General features: G+C 53.5%; 3 protein-coding genes across 3 annotated transcripts; 2 read left to right on the forward strand and 1 right to left on the reverse strand.

Moving 5' to 3' along the window:
* Window positions 1-676: 676 nt before the first annotated feature.
* On the forward strand, window positions 677-5,938 carry J4E88_004901 (uncharacterized protein; the record flags this gene model as incomplete). Its single annotated transcript, XM_049398544.1, has 6 exons — window positions 677-680; window positions 940-2,721; window positions 3,837-4,147; window positions 4,203-4,453; window positions 4,561-4,968; window positions 5,044-5,938. 6 exons carry the CDS (start codon window positions 677-679, stop codon window positions 5,936-5,938), a joined length of 3,651 nt encoding a protein of 1,216 aa, XP_049255224.1.
* A 1,318-nt stretch (window positions 5,939-7,256) lies between these two features.
* On the reverse strand, window positions 7,257-9,755 carry J4E88_004902 (uncharacterized protein; the record flags this gene model as incomplete). The annotated part of the gene is made up of 1 exon (XM_049398545.1): window positions 7,257-9,755. The coding sequence occupies one exon, from the start codon at window positions 9,753-9,755 to the stop codon at window positions 7,257-7,259; it is 2,499 nt and encodes an 832-aa protein (XP_049255225.1).
* Window positions 9,756-15,301: 5,546 nt separating this feature from the next.
* J4E88_004903 (uncharacterized protein) lies at window positions 15,302-16,959 on the forward strand (the record flags this gene model as incomplete). Its single annotated transcript, XM_049398546.1, has 3 exons — window positions 15,302-15,996; window positions 16,061-16,575; window positions 16,631-16,959. 3 exons carry the CDS (start codon window positions 15,302-15,304, stop codon window positions 16,957-16,959), a joined length of 1,539 nt encoding a protein of 512 aa, XP_049255226.1.
* Between the last annotated feature and the right edge of the window lie 300 nt (window positions 16,960-17,259).

The following is a 17,259-nucleotide window of genomic DNA, read 5'->3' on the forward strand; positions in this document are numbered from 1 at the left end:
GTAACGATGTCCATGGGATCTCGAGAGACGATGAGTGAACTTTGAAAGGTAGTAGACCACGCTGAGACACTCGAGTTCAACCATCCCCAGAGACTGATCGCATTGAAATGCGTTAGTCTGTGAATGCAATTAGCGCGATGTGGGTCTTGGAAGCGATGCGAACCGACAGCTATTGTTGTAACATCAAGCGTTTCCAGAACCCTTAGTCTTGGAGATAGCTAATACGATTTCGAAGTCATGTGTTGCGTGATCGCACAACAACCACGTACTTGATGCTTGCTTGTACGGCCCACGACAGCCAGATGCTCCCGAGGTCTCTCAGAGTTCGTGCTGGTAGATAGGGTAAGCACGTATTGAGCAATATTGTCGTCGGCTGTGATACAGCGATGCTATCTATATCTGTGTAGGTAGGCACTCCGGTGAAGATCTGTGTTACATCACGAAGATCGTCGATCGACAATTCCACCCTCAAACGCTTTCCCCTTTGGGCTTTAGCGCTGACGTTGACCCCCTGTGGAACCTTGGCATGTCCTCCGCACTTCGCGACTTCCGTCTTGTCGCATACAAACAGATCTCTCTCGCATTATTACTGGGCAATTACAGCCCGCATCTTATATGTCTAACGGCTTCCAAGACTAAGAGGCTCTGCCAGGTAACCAGCGGAGATTGGGCCGCCATGAGTGGGTCGCCGGACGTAACGAGGCTATGCTGCTGATTGTGACCGCTGCATCTGCAGCGCGTAACATGGGGCCAAGTCTTCCTGGGGTTACTATGGTTGCCTGAATGCACTCAGCCTCTAGATATGTCTTCCCCAAATACCTAGGTACTCTGCGCGATCTACATATTCCAGTCAGACTGCCTAATGACCTGCGTGGGAGCCGCAATCCGGAGTTTAATGCGCAAACAGCATGTCGCATTCAAACACTAGTCCATCGTCAGAACCGCGCGAACGTTATTCATGGATATCGCTTCCTGAGAGCGATACCTTAAGCGGCATCACGCAGCATGAACACGCCGAACAGGGCGACGGCGTCGACCGCACTCGCAGGCCTGAATCCCGAGCTCAAGAGCAACGCGAACACACCGATTCGTCTCCTCATGCTGCTCAGGAAAACGAGACGCTTCTCTCCAGCCGAGCATCTACCGCACTCAGTGGAGCGATCGATGACCACTCGCTGGATGAGCCGCAAATAAGGAACTTCGATGATACCCATGAGCGTGAGTGCAACACCGAGTACCCCAAGTTACTATGTCCGACATCTTCTGACGAGCTTAAAGCAAAGTTTCAAGATCAAAGCCTGCGGGCATCCACAGATTGGGTGCCATACACGCTGCGGCGCCCATACCTGATCACTCTTAGCCTAGCATCACTCATACTCTCGACCGTATTAGCAGTCCTTAGCTGGCACTCTTATAAAAACCATGGACTCGGAGATGAGGATGGGTCTACTGGACTACTCATTGGATGGAGATATACGCCCACCATCGTCGCCATTTTCTTCACGCAGGCTGTTGTCCAGGTTGCAGAGGATGTAAAGAGGACTGAAGCATACGCACGCATGGCCGGCCCCGAATCTATCGAAGCCAAGTTCACCCTGTTCTATCTGCCCAAGGTCTGGTGGAAAAGCATCTTTGTAGGTTTCTCTCGAAAGCGGAGCGGCGGCCACCGGAGATGGAATCTGGCCTTGTCTTCGCTCGCAGCTGGTATCAGTGTGCTCAGCATTTCAACCTTCTCGTCGTCCGTATTCGTTGCGAAAGAAATCTTGTATCAGGAGGATGTGCAGCTTCAACGGTATGCCGCTGGCCAGACAATTGGCGAAGACTTGTCACCCATTCAGCTTTCACCTCGAAGAGATACGTATCTCCGAACTATAAGTGGATATCTCTTCAACGTATCTACATCTATCTGGTCGTCGAATTCGCAAGTCATTGTACCTTTTGGAGCATCAAATGGCGACAAGCGCCATGCAACGCTTCCGAACGGTATATGGCAAGCAGATACTGAGGTGTTCCATCTAAACTACAGTTGCACATCGATGGCTCTGGTTGAGAAGGACATAATCGATATCACCTACAAGTATACAGACATCCCGATAACGTCATGTCCAAACGACACATGTACTGTCTCCTCAAAGGGTTTCAAAGTTCGATCAGAGGATGGTTGTGAGGTCCAAATCCAAGGTCCAATCGCTCAATGGGATGCTTTGGGAGCCGAGTTGAACTCCGATGGCTTCATTAGCGATACCTTTACAGATGATGGAGGCTTGCTCTGGACCAACATGTCTTCCAATTACGTGTCGTGGGAGACACTTATTCGAGATTACGGTCAGCCTCCAGCAATTCGCTCCATTGGAGAGAAGGTCCTCGAGCAATGGTCTCGCACGTTCATTTATGGTTTCTCCGATCAATGCATTGGGCGTGACCTGCTACTTGTATCGCCTCAATGGATTGTCCGGCCGTCACCTGTCGATGTGCCCGTGGGTGTATGGGAGAAAGAATCATGGGACAACCTCACGATACGGGCACAAGTATGCACTCCGGAATATCATACAGCTAGCCTCCCAGTCTCTGCATCCATCGACGGCGCTGAAACTTCCATGTCCTTCGATGTATCAGAGTTTGAGCGACGCAGGCAGCCTGTGTCGAAACAAGCCATCGATTTCGACTTATTGGATGATCTCACTTTTCGCAGTGACAGTTGGGACAAGGTAAGTTCTGACTGTACGAAGTGCATGCGAGACATATACTGACATCGTACCTCTACCTCCAGTACATGGCCGTACCTCGTAATGTTCATGGTTCTTTTGAGGGTATATCGTTGCTTCTTGCTTCAACTTTCGCTCACAACGTATCCAATATTTTGGAGAACGTCACGTTAGAGGAAGAAGCTAGCAAACTTCGGATGCACTTCACAAAAGAGCTTTTGCTCTCTTCTCTCATAGAAGCCGACAACCCACAATTGGAAGATACAAAAGGGCTTGCTACACGCGTTAGGAGACGGATTCTGGTCGTCACTGAGGTTGCAATAACACTCGCAGTATTGTTCATGCTCTTGGCAGGCTACATTGCAGTAGCTGTATTCTACACATCGCCCAGGAAAAGACCACTCAACCTCCATTCAGATCCTGCCACCGTTGCTGGAACATCATCCCTCCTTGGCAGTACTTCGCTTTCTTCTACCACGTTGAGTACATTCCTTGGGTATGAAAGATCGCGCACGCAAGGTCTTATCCAATCACGGGTATATCATCTACAAGGCGGCATCATTTCAGAGAAGGAAACGACAGGGGAGTCGATTGAAGTTAGAAAGCCGAATGTACTCGGCAAGACAAGCGAGCTTTCAGTAAGCCATCCCAGATCAAAAGATGGCTCTCAAGATGACTGGAGGCCTTCAATGCTCCTCAAACGATGGCTTCTTACACTACTGGCTACTCTGATCGCTGTCGCAACAACCATGTTCGTTCTTCGCAGATATGCACGAGAAGATAAGCTTTCCCAGACTGCTTTTACCTACCAGGTCGATTTGGGTTTATTCGACACGTCGTTCTCTCCTCACTCTGTCGTTGCAACGCTAATCGCCGTTTGTATTGGATTGAGTTGGGATGGTATCGATAAACCTATGCGGATTCTGCAGCCATATCTCTCGTTGTCGCGGAAACCCGTAGTCCCAATACGAGGAGCATCGTTGACTTACCAGTCTTCATACTGGACATGGGCCGCGGCAAAATCAGCGTCGCGGAAACATTGGATGCTTTGTCTAATAACTACTGGTACAACCTTAACACAAATCCGTAAGCATTTTCTCGCTCCGTTGAGTCGTGTAGCTAACCGTGTAGTCATTATCTCCATGGCAGCCGTCTTCGAAAGACAGACCGCATTGATTAGTCGGGAAACTTGGGACCCATCACATATTGATACACTTTGGGTGACAGCACCTTTTGAGCTTCTACAAGAGCCTATCGACTTTTCCAACCCAGGCGAACGGACGCGCAATTTCGACTTAGACGAGCATATGTTGGACTCATCCAATATTCAGTGGCTCAACCACGCGTTGGACGAGATCCTTCTAGAAGCACCGCAACTGGCGTGGACTAAGGACGAATGGACGTTTACCCCACTTGATATGCAAGAGCTGCCAAACGTCACAGTATCCTCGAAATCGCGTTCCGGTTCTGGGAGACATACAAGCTCCGATTCTATAGCGTCACCCGCAAACGCGTCTTTCATCACCTCCGCTATCCGAAGTCGATTACAGTGCTCTCCGATTGCCGTACCAGACTCCGGCTGGCTTGACCAAGCCGCAGACGTTTTTCCCAATCGTACCAATGAAGCGCTACAAGGATTTGCATTACCAACTACTCTATTCGACGGCGAATCGTACAATACCTCTGTCTTCTCGGCTCGGAGACGATTATCATGCTGTGCGAATGGCACAGATCCTGGTCAGCAAGCTGTCGTTGCGTATTGGAGCAGCAACAGCTCAATGATTGAACGGGTGGATCCCAATTTCTTCATACAAGAGTGCACTTATGAACAACTTACTAATGGCAACTGCACGAGTGCCAATGCGCCGTCAGATCCCCTCAGCGAGGATGGACCAGAAGATGTTATCGTTCAAGGCTCTTGGTACCGTAACTTTACCATCAAGTGGATCGTGGGGCCAGGTGTGACTGCGAAAATATCTGGGGCTAATCCAGCTGCGAACCCGAAGGTACAACAAATAAGCGCACCGTACGGCTCTGCAGATGAAGAGCTTCTCTACTTCACGGAAGAGCCCAAGATGGCTATAATGGACTGTATCATGGTCATCGAAAATACATCCGCCAGTGTTACTGTAGCTAGGAGTTCTGGGAACGTTTTGGACTACAGCTTGGTGGCGGACCCACAGCCTGCTCTGGACGCATGGGATTACGCCTGGGATATCTTGTACCCTAGTCCAACATCCTACACAGGAAGAGGAAATGTCAGGTAAGGCATCCATCCAATTGAGTGGCTACCTCGAGCGTGTTCATCACGAATCAAGTGCTAACCACTAGCTACTAGTTACGGCCATCTATTCATGACGCAGCTCCTCACCGCCCCACACATCATCACACCTCACATAGCACATTCCTGGCTATCCTACAACCGCAGCATCGAAGAAACAGCAAGCGAACGCTTCAACATTCGCGACCGGGATCGTGGGCTCAACGTCGATTTCATGTCCTACGCAAACTGGAACCTTGCCAACAAAGACACCGAATCCCTGCTAAATGCAACAACGCTATTGCGACATTCCGAGAAGACTTTACAAATCTTCTTCAAACACTTTGTCAATAGCGGGTCGTCGAGTCTCAGCGGGCGCTGGTCATCTTCAGGACCTGAGAGAGCAGCCTACCAGCGGGCCTCGTCACAGCCTGTGAATGGGACGTTTACGAAACGGGTTGAAGTTCTTGCTATGAATGAGACGGCAACGTGGCTCTCGCTTACCATACTCATCCTGCTTATCGTTATCCTGGTTGTTCTGGTTGTGAGCTTGCAGATCGTATATCCGAGCTCATGCATGCAACATCGCGTCGAGTGCTTGGCAGACGTACTGGCAATGGTTGCTGGAAGCGAGGGGCTGATCGGTTTGATTGAAGAGCAGGGTGTTGACGGCTTTGCTAAGAGTGGTAGACTGACTAAACTGGGTTGGTTCAGAGACGCGCGAGGAAATGTTAGATGGGGTGTTGAACTCGTGGATGCAGAGGGTGTGGAATGGGTTGATGGACCAGAGAAGGTTGCCTCGGCTGGACATGATGAGGAGTCATCAATTCAGTCCGGGGAAGTAGTCGATGCGAATAGTGCGCTTCTGGAAAGCGAACGAAGGTCACCTTCCCTACGGGATTCCGTTCAGGAGCAACAGACAGGGCCAATGCTGGAACCCAGCGATGTCGCCAACAACGCATCGAGGCTATAGCGCAATGAGACGCTTGACTCTCGAATAACTGGCCATGTCTATTCCGGTGCTGTCTACGTGTATCCCATTTCCTACCCCGACACGTGTTCACCAATCTACCATACATGCATTCACTCGCCCAACACAAGTGAGGCAAGCGAGGCGGAGAGGCCAGCCACACCGGAAACACTCGGCAGCCAGGCCCACGCCAACGCGTACAGTACCGGCACTTTCCATTTTCCTTACCGTACCGAGGCCACGGTCTGGAATCTTGGGAAAAAGGAACGGTGGGTAGCGTCATGCCCGCAGTTGTAGTGTGGGGGTGAAACGACTAAGTGCTGTAGCCCGAATTAGGATGTCGCCCTATGCAGTCAGACAAAAGCATACACGCAAGCTTAGGTCAGTGCTGGCGTCCTGCATCACATTTGCGGTGAACCAGTACAGGGTAACGGTGAGGAGGGTAGAAGAGATGTGATTGTGATCATATCCTACACGATACCAGCAGGCTAGCTGCAGTATCCGATCTGAATAAATCCCATCAGGCCATCCATCCATCCCAGCTCAACTATGTAGATAAGGAAAAAAGAGAGAAAGATCCATCGCTGCGTAGTTCATGATCCATACGTCCATCATCATAAGCGTCGTAGCCGTTGCCAACACATCGACCTCTTGCTTACTTTTTTTGCGAAATAGCGGAACGAAAAAAGGAAACCCCACCAAACATTTCTGCCACGTACATGATCCAGCCATAACAAGTAGAAAAGGAGATAAGGGTATTACATCCGCCAAAATCGAGAAAAAGTGCCGAAAAGCCTCCGCGAGGAGCAGGTATAGTGCAGGGTAAAGAAGAAGTAAGAAGAAGGGGGGAATAATGTGGGGAACGCTCAAAAAAGGGCGCGACGAAAGGCAGGAAGAAGATAACCGTACAATCTGATCGGTCCAAACAAGCAGTTCAATGGCGGTGACCGCCCTTACGCATTAGATGTTGGTGAGCGTGAGCGTCCCAGTCTAGCAAACCATAACAATGTGACCTGCATTGTCGCAGGGAACGCAACAAGCATACAAACATGAAATGCGAGTGAGCAATAGTGCCAAAATCGAACTTGCGATGAAGAAACCGATCCGAACTTTTTTGTTGAGCAGGCCTACCAAAAAGGCATGTCGGCGCTCGTAGAAAGCTTTTGATATGGAAATCATCCACCCAATGAAGATATGAAGAAAAGGAAAGAGATCTGCCGCGCAGTAAAGAGGATAGAAATGTACGTGTGGCCTGCAGAGAAAGTCAAAGTCGACTTACGCATCTTCGTTTCGCGCGCGAGTGTTAAAGGTTCGGAGATTCTCAGTTGTTGTAATACGAACTGGTGTTGGCGCGGCGACGCAAAGGTCGCTGAACCTCAACAATCCGATCCTCGTAAGAATCTCGTACTACTCGGCTTTCGCGCCTACTACGGTGGCTGCGCGTGCTTCCTTTGGTCATCTCCTCTAGCTGGCTGCGCGTTACAAGTGCCTGTCCGTCACCTGCGTTGCTGCCCCTTTCACTGCTGTGATAATTGCTTTCGTTGTCACGACTTCCACTGATGACGAGTTCTGCCATACCGTCCTCGGTCGGGATGAGTTGCATGGTGCGACCCTCCATGTCGCCGTTGAATTGCAGGCTGAGTGGGGCGTTCGCATCAACTCGGAGGCGAATCTCGTTGTTACCGTTGCTAGTGACAGCAGTGCGGTTAGACTGGCTTTGCCTATCGCTTCCAGAGGAGCCGGAATGGGAGGGCATTGAAGGCACCCTCGAAGCTCTCTTTGCAGCACGATGGATGTGATCGTTCAACGGGGCATCCGTACCACGTTGGTTGTTCATGTAATCTATCGCCTGAACTTCTTTGGGTCTGCGTCCTCCGGCATCAGTAGGACGACGACGGGGAGCAATTGGGGCTTCGGGGACGGCGGGAGCGACGGGTTCGTCAGATTCGTACTCCGACTCGCTATCATCGAACGCTGCAGGAGGCTGGTAGTAGACCTTGGAGTTGCGCTTTTCACGTTTGCGTTCTTGCTCGGCCCTTGCAGCCTGATCAGCCTGATAACGCTCTTCGAGGGCTTTCCTTGCCCGTCTAGCAGCCTTAGCTTCTCTCTGGGCTTGGTCTTCGGCTGCGAGGCGTGCCTCTTCCTGCTGCCTCTCCGCGACGAACTCTGCATACTCCTTATCCCTGGCAGACTGTCCGTAGTGAGCGGATCGACGCCGCTCAGCCTTGGTGCTATCGCCCACATAGACTGAGCCACGCCGTGCAGGGTATTCAGTCTGTGTATGAGCTGGTGGAGGAGGTCGGCTAACTGACAGTCGGCGAGACGGCTCGTTCGTGCTTTTGGTGGATCGGTGACGGTTGGAGCGCTCGTCGACGACAACAGGAGGAGTCGACATCGAATGGCGGTGGTTGCGAACCTTCTCCACGGTTGTGGTAGTGTAAGCATGAGGCAAGGGAGGTCGTTCCGATTTCTTCGTCTTGGGCTTGGTCTTGGTGTTCGACTTGGTCTTGGGAGCCTTTGGAGGCGGCATAAGCGCACGATGGGCCCGTGGGTCATTGGGATCGATCTCAGGGTCGGATCCGTAGTACTCGTCATCCTCAGACAACTCAGACTCCGATTCGTCGTCGCTCTCGTGGGGCCTATCGTTGAGTTGCAACGGGGCTGGAAGCCTAGGGTGTGTGGCGCTCTGATGCTGGCTGTACCTCGTGGAGTACTGCTGCTCGCGCGGAGCCTGGCTAATGACAGGCGGTGCGGGTCCACGACGTGCGGCATTAGAAGAGCTGCGCTGTGGCATGCCTGGCCTCTGTCCGTCATCGTAAGGCGGCTGATAGAACTGAGAGGGGTAGCCGGGTGGCACTCCATAGGGCGTCTGTGGAGGACCCATCTGGCCCATGTAAGGCATTGGGAAGCCTCGCGAGTAGTGAGCAGAGCTGGAAGGAGGCGGTCCACGCTCTGGGGGCGGGGTAGGATATCCAGGTGCACCCTGAGCCCAGTACTGAGGCCCGGGCTCACCGCTATAGCTTAGCGGTCGACCAGTGGTCGATACTGACGGGCGACGACGTGTCGCGGCTGGCTGAATGACAGCGGCTCCATGTCCGTAGTAGGCCTGGCGATAGTGTGTAGGGGAGGGCGGAGCCTGCTGGTAGGAAGCGGGATCAGAATGCATTGAGCGTGTGTCTTGTGGGATTGGACGCACGTCGCGAGCGGATTGAGATGGCAGTATGTCAGGGCGACGACGGACGGCTGAGGCAGGGGCGTTGGGGTCGTACTTGGTGCGTCTAGGCTCGGCACCATCCGGTTCAACTCTGCTGTCACGACGATCTCTGCGCTCCGGGCGGGACTCCTGGGTAACGGTCGGCCGGCGTTTACGTTCAGGTGGCTGTTGTTGGACGATGGCGGGAGTCTTGGACGAAGCAGTGCGAGCGCTGGGCTTGGGTCGTGAAGATGAAGAAGACTTGGAAGTCTTCTCGGTCGTGTCCGTCGGGCGTCGTCGGGCCTTTGGAGCCTCAGGCTGGGGAGGCGCTGGGGCAGCGGCGGCAGGCACCTGGGGCGGGCTGCGCTGGGGAGGAGCACTTTGAGCGGAATTAGTGCTGCTGACGGTGGCGGTGGTGTAGCTGCTGTACCCTGAGTCGGAGCGAAGGTCGATGTTGGTCGGCGCCCTCTCCTGCGCGGGCGGCATTTGTTTATCCAAGTCGGAAGGGTGCGAGCGCTTGGTGGAGACGTTAGCGGCATTGGGCGACCGGCGGCCCTGGAAGGGGATAGAGCCGCCTTCGCTGTCATCCGAGTAGCAGTCCTCGACAGTAGGCTGCAGTTCCGCCATGTTGGCAGCGCAGTAGCAGTAGCAGCAGCAGCGTTTGTTTTGGGGGAGAGAAGACAGGAGTCGGCAAAATATCTAGCGGCTCCAGCAGCGCGCTCTATCGATAATAAAGCGTCGCGGGGCGATCCTGGACAAGCAATCAATCAGGCGAGACGGCGAAAGCGCATTATTCGCACGGGCATAGGGCTGGCTGCTACCGTCTCATCAAGGCGGCGGGGGCGTGGTGTGGGTGAAGGGGAAAGAAGATCAGAGCGGAGGGACGAGGGAGGCAGAGGGATGAGGGATATGCGAGGCGCTGCAGAGTATGACGGGCGACTTGGTGTGCAGCAGACAGGCATGCAGGCGTTGTTCGGGCTTCGACACACGAAAGTTTTCCCCCGCCCGTAAAATTCAAAACGGCGTGGTACTATAAACTGCCTTATAGCGGGCTAGCTCTTTCATGCAATGCGTCTAATCGTTGGGCGCGCACCGCATCCGTCGCTGCCCAGTCAACCTCCAACACCTAGTGGTTGGCCGAGGGGCTGCTCTGCCGCCCTCAAGCTCCTGGCTGTCGTCAAGTGGTCGCTGTCGTGGTGACGCAGCCTCCACACCATACTTTGGGTGGCTGCATGCAGACGCCCTCGTTGCCAGCCGCAACACTGCCATCGCCATGCTGCTGTCTGCACCGGGACTGCGACCACGTCCAAGTAGTCTGCTGGGAAGGCCTGCCCTCCGAGGCCGAGTCTGCGACAGTTTCGCCATGCGTCCACACTGCTTCACCCTGCCGCCATGCCACCCTGATGCTGATCACGTCGTCCGGGTCGTAATAATAGCCATTCGCCTGGCCATTGGCTGCCTCAGATGCGCAACATCCATCGGTTTGAGTGGTCGTGGATCGTCTCCGTTCGAACGACATGAAACCGGGATTGCCCGGCCCTCGTAGCTGCGAGCCGTTCGCCTGAGAGGGCTGAATGGGCGAATCCACCTCAACGCACCACCTCACCGCCCTCTCGCGCGTCACGACATTCCGTCAAAACCACATCTCAACGCGCTCCTCGCTCGATCCAGCCCTCATGAAAGCTTGTCGCCCGCCTGCTAGACGAAATTGGCGGCCGCTGCTGCTGATCACACCCCGCCTTGGCACTGTCTATCGTGTATTACCACGACGCCCTCGATGCTCTGCAGCATCACACGGTGAACGGTTGCAGGGCAGAATTTCCTAGCTCCATCGAACTTTTTCCTTGCGCTTCCTCGCTTCCTCACGGTTCACGTCATGGAGCCTCAGCACTGCGTCGTTTATTAACAGCTAACTCGTTTGCTCCTGGCTCGGCCACGTCAATCACGCTTACCATGCAGGAACAACAGAGCACTCTCACCATCGTTACCTTCATTAATCTCCAGGACGCGACGCATAACATGTGTCCTTTCGCCACTGCGAGTCCTCATTGTCCGGTGTCAAGCATGGCTGGCGTTGCGTCCTCAGAACCACGCAAATCACAGCCTCCCAGCTCTTGCCCTGCCCGGCACTAACGCACTTGCCAGCAAGACAGCGTATCGGTGTAACAACCCCATCGAATCGCCTCGGACGCAGCTCTCATCACGCGGCCCGTCAAGCGTTGCTTACTCGCCTAGTCATCGACACTACCCCACCAAAGCTTCCGGTGAACAGACGCACCGCATCGAGCAGCGCAATGCCCTCAACAATTCTGGCCAGAACCAGAACAAATGATGCGCCCTCGAATACGCCCAATCCGGCAACCTGCGGCTTCCACGGCACCGCGACTCCAAACGTCACACGCACGACGACCGTTATCGTATTCCGAGGTATTCGCCACTGCTCTCCTCCCTCATGTCCCTCATGCTGTGTTCGACCGGCGTCATGGTACACGGTCTGCAGACAGAGTGCAGCGTCTTGACTTTTCGTCGTTGCTAGATCAAGCTTCAGACATTCGCCATAAACACCCCACCACCAGCTACCATGTGGTGCATCCTTGACAGCTTTGCCATTCGCTCGTCCCGGTCCTGTAAGACGAAATAGTGCAGTGGTCCGTAACGGAAGGGTGGCCGCTCATCCAATGCTCCCACACCACCAGGCATGACGTTGAGTTTCGTGTAACTGTGGCTACCCTTCATCCACGCCTGCGCCAGATATGTGCTGTGATGCTTGATAAATGCCACTCAGAACCATTCGCTTCGGCTCAGATGCAGCACTCTGCGCGACACCAATTTGTGCCGACCGCCAGGTCTTGCAAAGCGCTCGTTGCACACATTGAGTGATTAGCCAACCTTCTACGTGACCTCCAGCAAGTTCTGCGGCGGGGTAGCGGACAGATACGGCATGACAACACGCTCGAAAGGGTCTCCGCATACAATCGTCTTCCACTGACGTCCGTTTAGACTCTTGGTGTGACCGGCAGACCATCGGGGCTGAATCATTTCGGCACATCGCACACGCCCTGCAGACATCAAGAACTTTGGCTTGAAGCCTGTGTCAGATTGATGCGATATCGGCAGCTTTTGTGCCACAGTGACACAGTCATGTGCATGGGAACTGTAAAACGCCATCATACTTCTCAAGAAAGGATGGTGGGAGTCGATGGTCGAGAACTTGCGATTGATCGTCGACGTAAAGGGGAGATGGGCGTTCGATGCCGCCATGCGCGGTGGACATGCGATGGATGTCAATATCACTTGCCTTAAGCATCTTGCAGGTAATGTACCCACAATCTCAAAATAATCTACGCCACAGCCCCTCTTACATGAACTCCTGCAAACTCATTATTTCTTATTGTCAGACATTCAAACTGCACTTTTCGTTATATCAAAATCGTGGTCGCGCCTTCCTAACCATTGTCGTCTCGCCGTTTGGCTAGCGCTGGTTGGGTGGAGGAACGCGTGGGAACTCGCTAAGCGCAGCCCACCACAAATCCACCATCTCGTTGGAACCCGAGCGAAATTCGACAATGGCATTCTAAACACTTTCATTTCACCGCGCTATCCAGCTTCAGTTCGTTCGCGCGAGCAATTCCTCTCTAGAGACTACGTTTCCATCAGGACGTGTGACTCACATGCGGCATGTCACTTCGTCTCAGCAATGAATCCTTCGCTGCCCAAAGTGTCTCCAATTGGGTCCCGAACACTTGGTCTTGCGGCTCTCGCTGCCCTACGGACCCACTTCTGGCGCTGACGCCATGGACTTTTGGATCTAGGATGCCCAAAAGACCCACCCAGCGGCTATTGTGGGCGAAAATTCATACCCTCCGCTGTCAACTACAGGTACCACGCGACGGGGGAGCGAAAAGCAATAGTAACAATCCCGAGCTTTTCCATCATGATCTACGAATGGAAGCTTTGAATGAGGACGTCTCGTCGGAATATGTCTCAGCTCAACAGCATTTGGTCCAAATTTTGCTGTACACGTGGGGGATCACCTGTCTGGTCAGGCGTCAGTCCTGGTCTTGTCCAGCTGACGTCACTTGCTCCCCAGATACTCCAGGTGTTTAGTGTCCGTTGAGGCCTGAATGGAGACCCTCATACAGGTCTACGGGAGTAGGCCCAGTCATCCCGTGGTGCGTGCGGCAACCTCGTCAGCCATGGGATGCCTACTGCTGAACACTGGCCTCACTAACTACCTCGTCCAATCCACGTCAACTATCGTGCCGTATGGGAGGACACGCCCATTATCCGAGGCCGATGAAGCGTCGTGCAAAGATCCATACGTGATTGAAACGGAAAACTCGGTATCATACAGACTCACAGAGAAGCTTTCCACCTGCTTCTCGAGATCTTCCACCCTCCGGCATAGACAAAGACGGGAAGCGGGGTGCTTGGTGTCGCGACTTCCGTCACCAAGCCTGTCACCCAGGTAGCTGACTCGAGTCGTAGAGTCACGTGATTATATCACGACTCAGGTGCGGCTCGGCACGAACATGGGGATCACTGATCAGCGACGCCGGCAACCGCAACACACCCTCGGATCTGACCCCAGCTTTCGGTAAACTAACTACATAGACCTGCACAGACGACATCTTCTTTCTGCGTTCCACTTCTCACACCTGTTCATCCTGATACTCATTTTCAGAAGCAAAGTCGTCCTGCCTCGGTACGGCTTCGGGCAGCACCCGGCCAGCTCAGCTAGAAAAAGCGCACTGGTTGGTCTTCCAGTAGCGACAGGCTAGAGCCATACGATGACCGCCACACCTTCGATGGGAACATTTGCATCGATGCCCTTTTCGCATGTCGACACGCTATGCAAGACGTAGTATCCAGCAAAGAAAGATCCCATCACCAGACGACACCCCACACCGGAGTAACAACAGTAGATGCTGTTTGCAAGACGCATGTCAACCACACGAAAATACAAACAACAACATGGCTGCTGATACCCTTAGCGTTTGGAGATTCTAAGAGGCCATGCGAGCGGGAAATCCCGTCAAAGGTTCTGCTAGTACAACAAACTTCGAAACAACATCCTACAATATCCGCCATTGAATGTCTCAAATCGTGGAGACATTACAGCTAAGATCCGGAAGAAGGGCCGATGAGACACATGATCAGATCACGACCATGAACAATTCCGCATCTTGGGCAAAATCCAGATGAGTTCAGACGACGATAACCCAGTGGCGAAGCTGAAGCCCTCACACTCTCTTCTCTATACGATCAGTTGTATTAAAGTGCAGCGGCAGCGTATGTGTAGCTAGACGCAGTACAGTCTCACGCACTTACTTTCGCCGCTCGACCAGAAGCTATGGTCTTCGCATGTATCTAGGCATCGTGGAACGCTTCCGCTCGTAGTACATCAACACCTCGATAATCAGTCGATGAGCCAGCGGAAGATGCCCTGCCAATGTTGGATGGCAATGGCTGTCGGCAAGTTGTCTGGCAGAAGACCTCGATTCGAGGGTCTGGGCCCACGCCACGTGCCCGTAGCGGACAGCGGACACCCCGCTAAGTGCTTGCCCAGGCTCCAAACCACCAAAAGCCCACCCCATTTGTCGCAGCCACCTCCGGATTTCCATGACCACAATGGCTGTTCACGCGGGGTATAGGCTGGGCGTGACTGTCGGAAACGCCTTGACATGCGCCTGCGCGCTGTACCGGAGTCAAGACCGCCAGAATGCCGGGTCCAGACAGCACTATCGCGGATGCTATGCTGCTTGGAGCTGCTTGGCATCAGTACTGCTAACCGCTGTGGTGAATCGTCTCCGAAGCTATGGGCTTGAGGCTCCGTACCAGTGTCAATTCGATAGGTCGTAGGCGAGATAGCTTCGAGAGCTTGTCAGTATTCAATGCAAATTGCTAAGTTTTGGAGAGTCTGGGGTACGGTGGAGCCGAGGCCGCAAAGAATCTGGGGAAGGCGAGATCAGTAGTCTGGGGAAGCCGATGTGTATATGAGGTCGAGTATCCTACAGTTTTGGTTTTAGTTCTCCTTCATCCTCCTCCATCACAAGCCAGATTTCCTCTTCTATTCTCCCTTACTCCTTGTTGATCTTCTCGTCGTTCATCAAGGTTTACATCTTACCCCCTTGAAGGGCCTCAGAGGACTCCGAGAGTCTCCAACGACTATCATGGCCTCTTACGCTGAAGAGAAGGGCAACGTCGCCACCCTAGAGCGCATCGAGTCCGACACAACCGCTAGCAATGCCGCCATCAGTCGGTTCACACCCGAGGAGCAGAAGAAGATTGTCCGCAAGGTCGATTTTCGTCTCATCCCCACACTCGGCTGCATGTACTGTGTCTCGCTTATGGACCGAACCAACTTAGGTGTCGCCATGGTCGCCGGCATGGGTGTCGATCTCAAGCTCACTGGCGAGCGATACAGTATCATCGTGCTACTCTTCTTCATCACATACGTCGCACTCCAGCCACCAGCTACCGTTGTGCTGAGGAAGCTTGGTCCAAGACTCTTCCTGCCATCTATCGTCATCATCTGGGGAGCAGTCATGATTGGCTTCGGTTTCGTCAAGGAATGGCACACACTCATCCCACTCCGTCTGCTCCTCGGTATCTTCGAGGCTGGATTCTTCCCCGGCTCTGCATACCTCCTCTCATGCTGGTACAAGCGATTCGAACTCCAGAAGCGCAACACCGTCTTCTTCCTCATCGGTATGCTGTCGTCTGCCTTCTCAGGTATCCTCGGCTACCTCTTCTCTCTTCTCAACGGCAAGGGCGTACAAGCGGCATACTGGCTTGGTCCCCACTACGGACCCACCAAGAAGGCGCCCACCACACCCGTCAGCTTCGGACCTGGTCTCTCAGGATGGTAAGTCCTAACTATACGAAGTGCAAGTGAGACATATACTGACTTCGTACTTTCACCTCTGCAGGAGGTGGATTTTCATAATGCAAGGAGTCATCACCGTTCTGATCGGTGTCGTTGGATGGTACTTCATCGTTGACTTCCCCGAGCTAGCAGCCAAGCCCAGTGCGACCCAAAAGAAGTTCCTCGAGCAAGACGAAGTGGACTTCATCGTCGCCCGCATCGAAGAAGACCGCCACGATGTCATCGCTGAGGAGTTTAACCTCAAGAGCTACCTCGCGGGCGCCATGGACCTCAAAGTTTGGGGCTTTGCTCTCATCTTCATGTTCACAACCACCATCACCTACGCCATCGCCTACTTCCTGCCCATCATCCTAAAGGACGGTATGGGCTTCAGCCCCGCCGCAGCAAACTGCCTCATCGCACCTCCTTACGTCTTCGCCGCTTTCGTCATGGTTGGCTTCGCCTGGGCAGGAGACAAGTACCACATTCGCAGCCCATGGGTCATCGCCAACGGTGTCCTCGCTCTCATCGGTCTTCCCATGATCGGCTTCAGCACCAACGTCGGTGTCCGATACTTTGGTAAGTCATTCATCCCCATTACCCTCTCTGTACATGCACTAACAACCCCTCTCAGGCGTCTTCCTCGCTACCGCCGCAGCAAACGCAAACGTCCCTTGCATCCTCACCTGGCAAGCCAACAACATCCGCGGCCAATGGAAGCGCGCTCTCTGCAGCGCTACACTCGTCGGCGCCGGCGGTATCGGCGGTATCATCGGTGGCACAGTCTTCCGCACCCAGGACGCACCTTCCTACGTCCCTGGTATCGTTGCTTGCATGATTGCGTCGGGTATGATCATTATCATCTCGCTGTTGCTCAACTTGAAGTTCTGGATGGCGAACAAGCGTGCGAACAACGGAGGCAAGATCATTGAGGGCCTTGAGGGCTTCAGGTACACTCTGTAGATACCCATGATGTTTATGTGGGAGGGGATGAGGATATGAGTAATGAATTATTATGTGTTCAAACGATATTCCAAACTATCTTGCAAGTCGTGAAATCCGCAAAACCTAACCAGCCTCCAGTCCCTTCGCGGAATCCCAAGGCAGCCTCGACGTCATTCCTTAGCCACGGCGACGCCGAAGCGGGATCAACCATCCATGCCGCTCGCCCATCTTGGCCCTCCTTCCTCCCTACCTATCTCGTGACGACCAGTATGGCTTGGAAACGTAGCTAGATATTCCTTTTCGGAAGACGGAACACGT

Source organism: Alternaria novae-zelandiae, assembly GCF_023758075.1.
Source record: "Alternaria novae-zelandiae strain BMP 2774 chromosome Unknown scaffold_9, whole genome shotgun sequence".
Classification (NCBI taxonomy): Eukaryota; Fungi; Ascomycota; class Dothideomycetes; order Pleosporales; family Pleosporaceae; genus Alternaria; species Alternaria novae-zelandiae.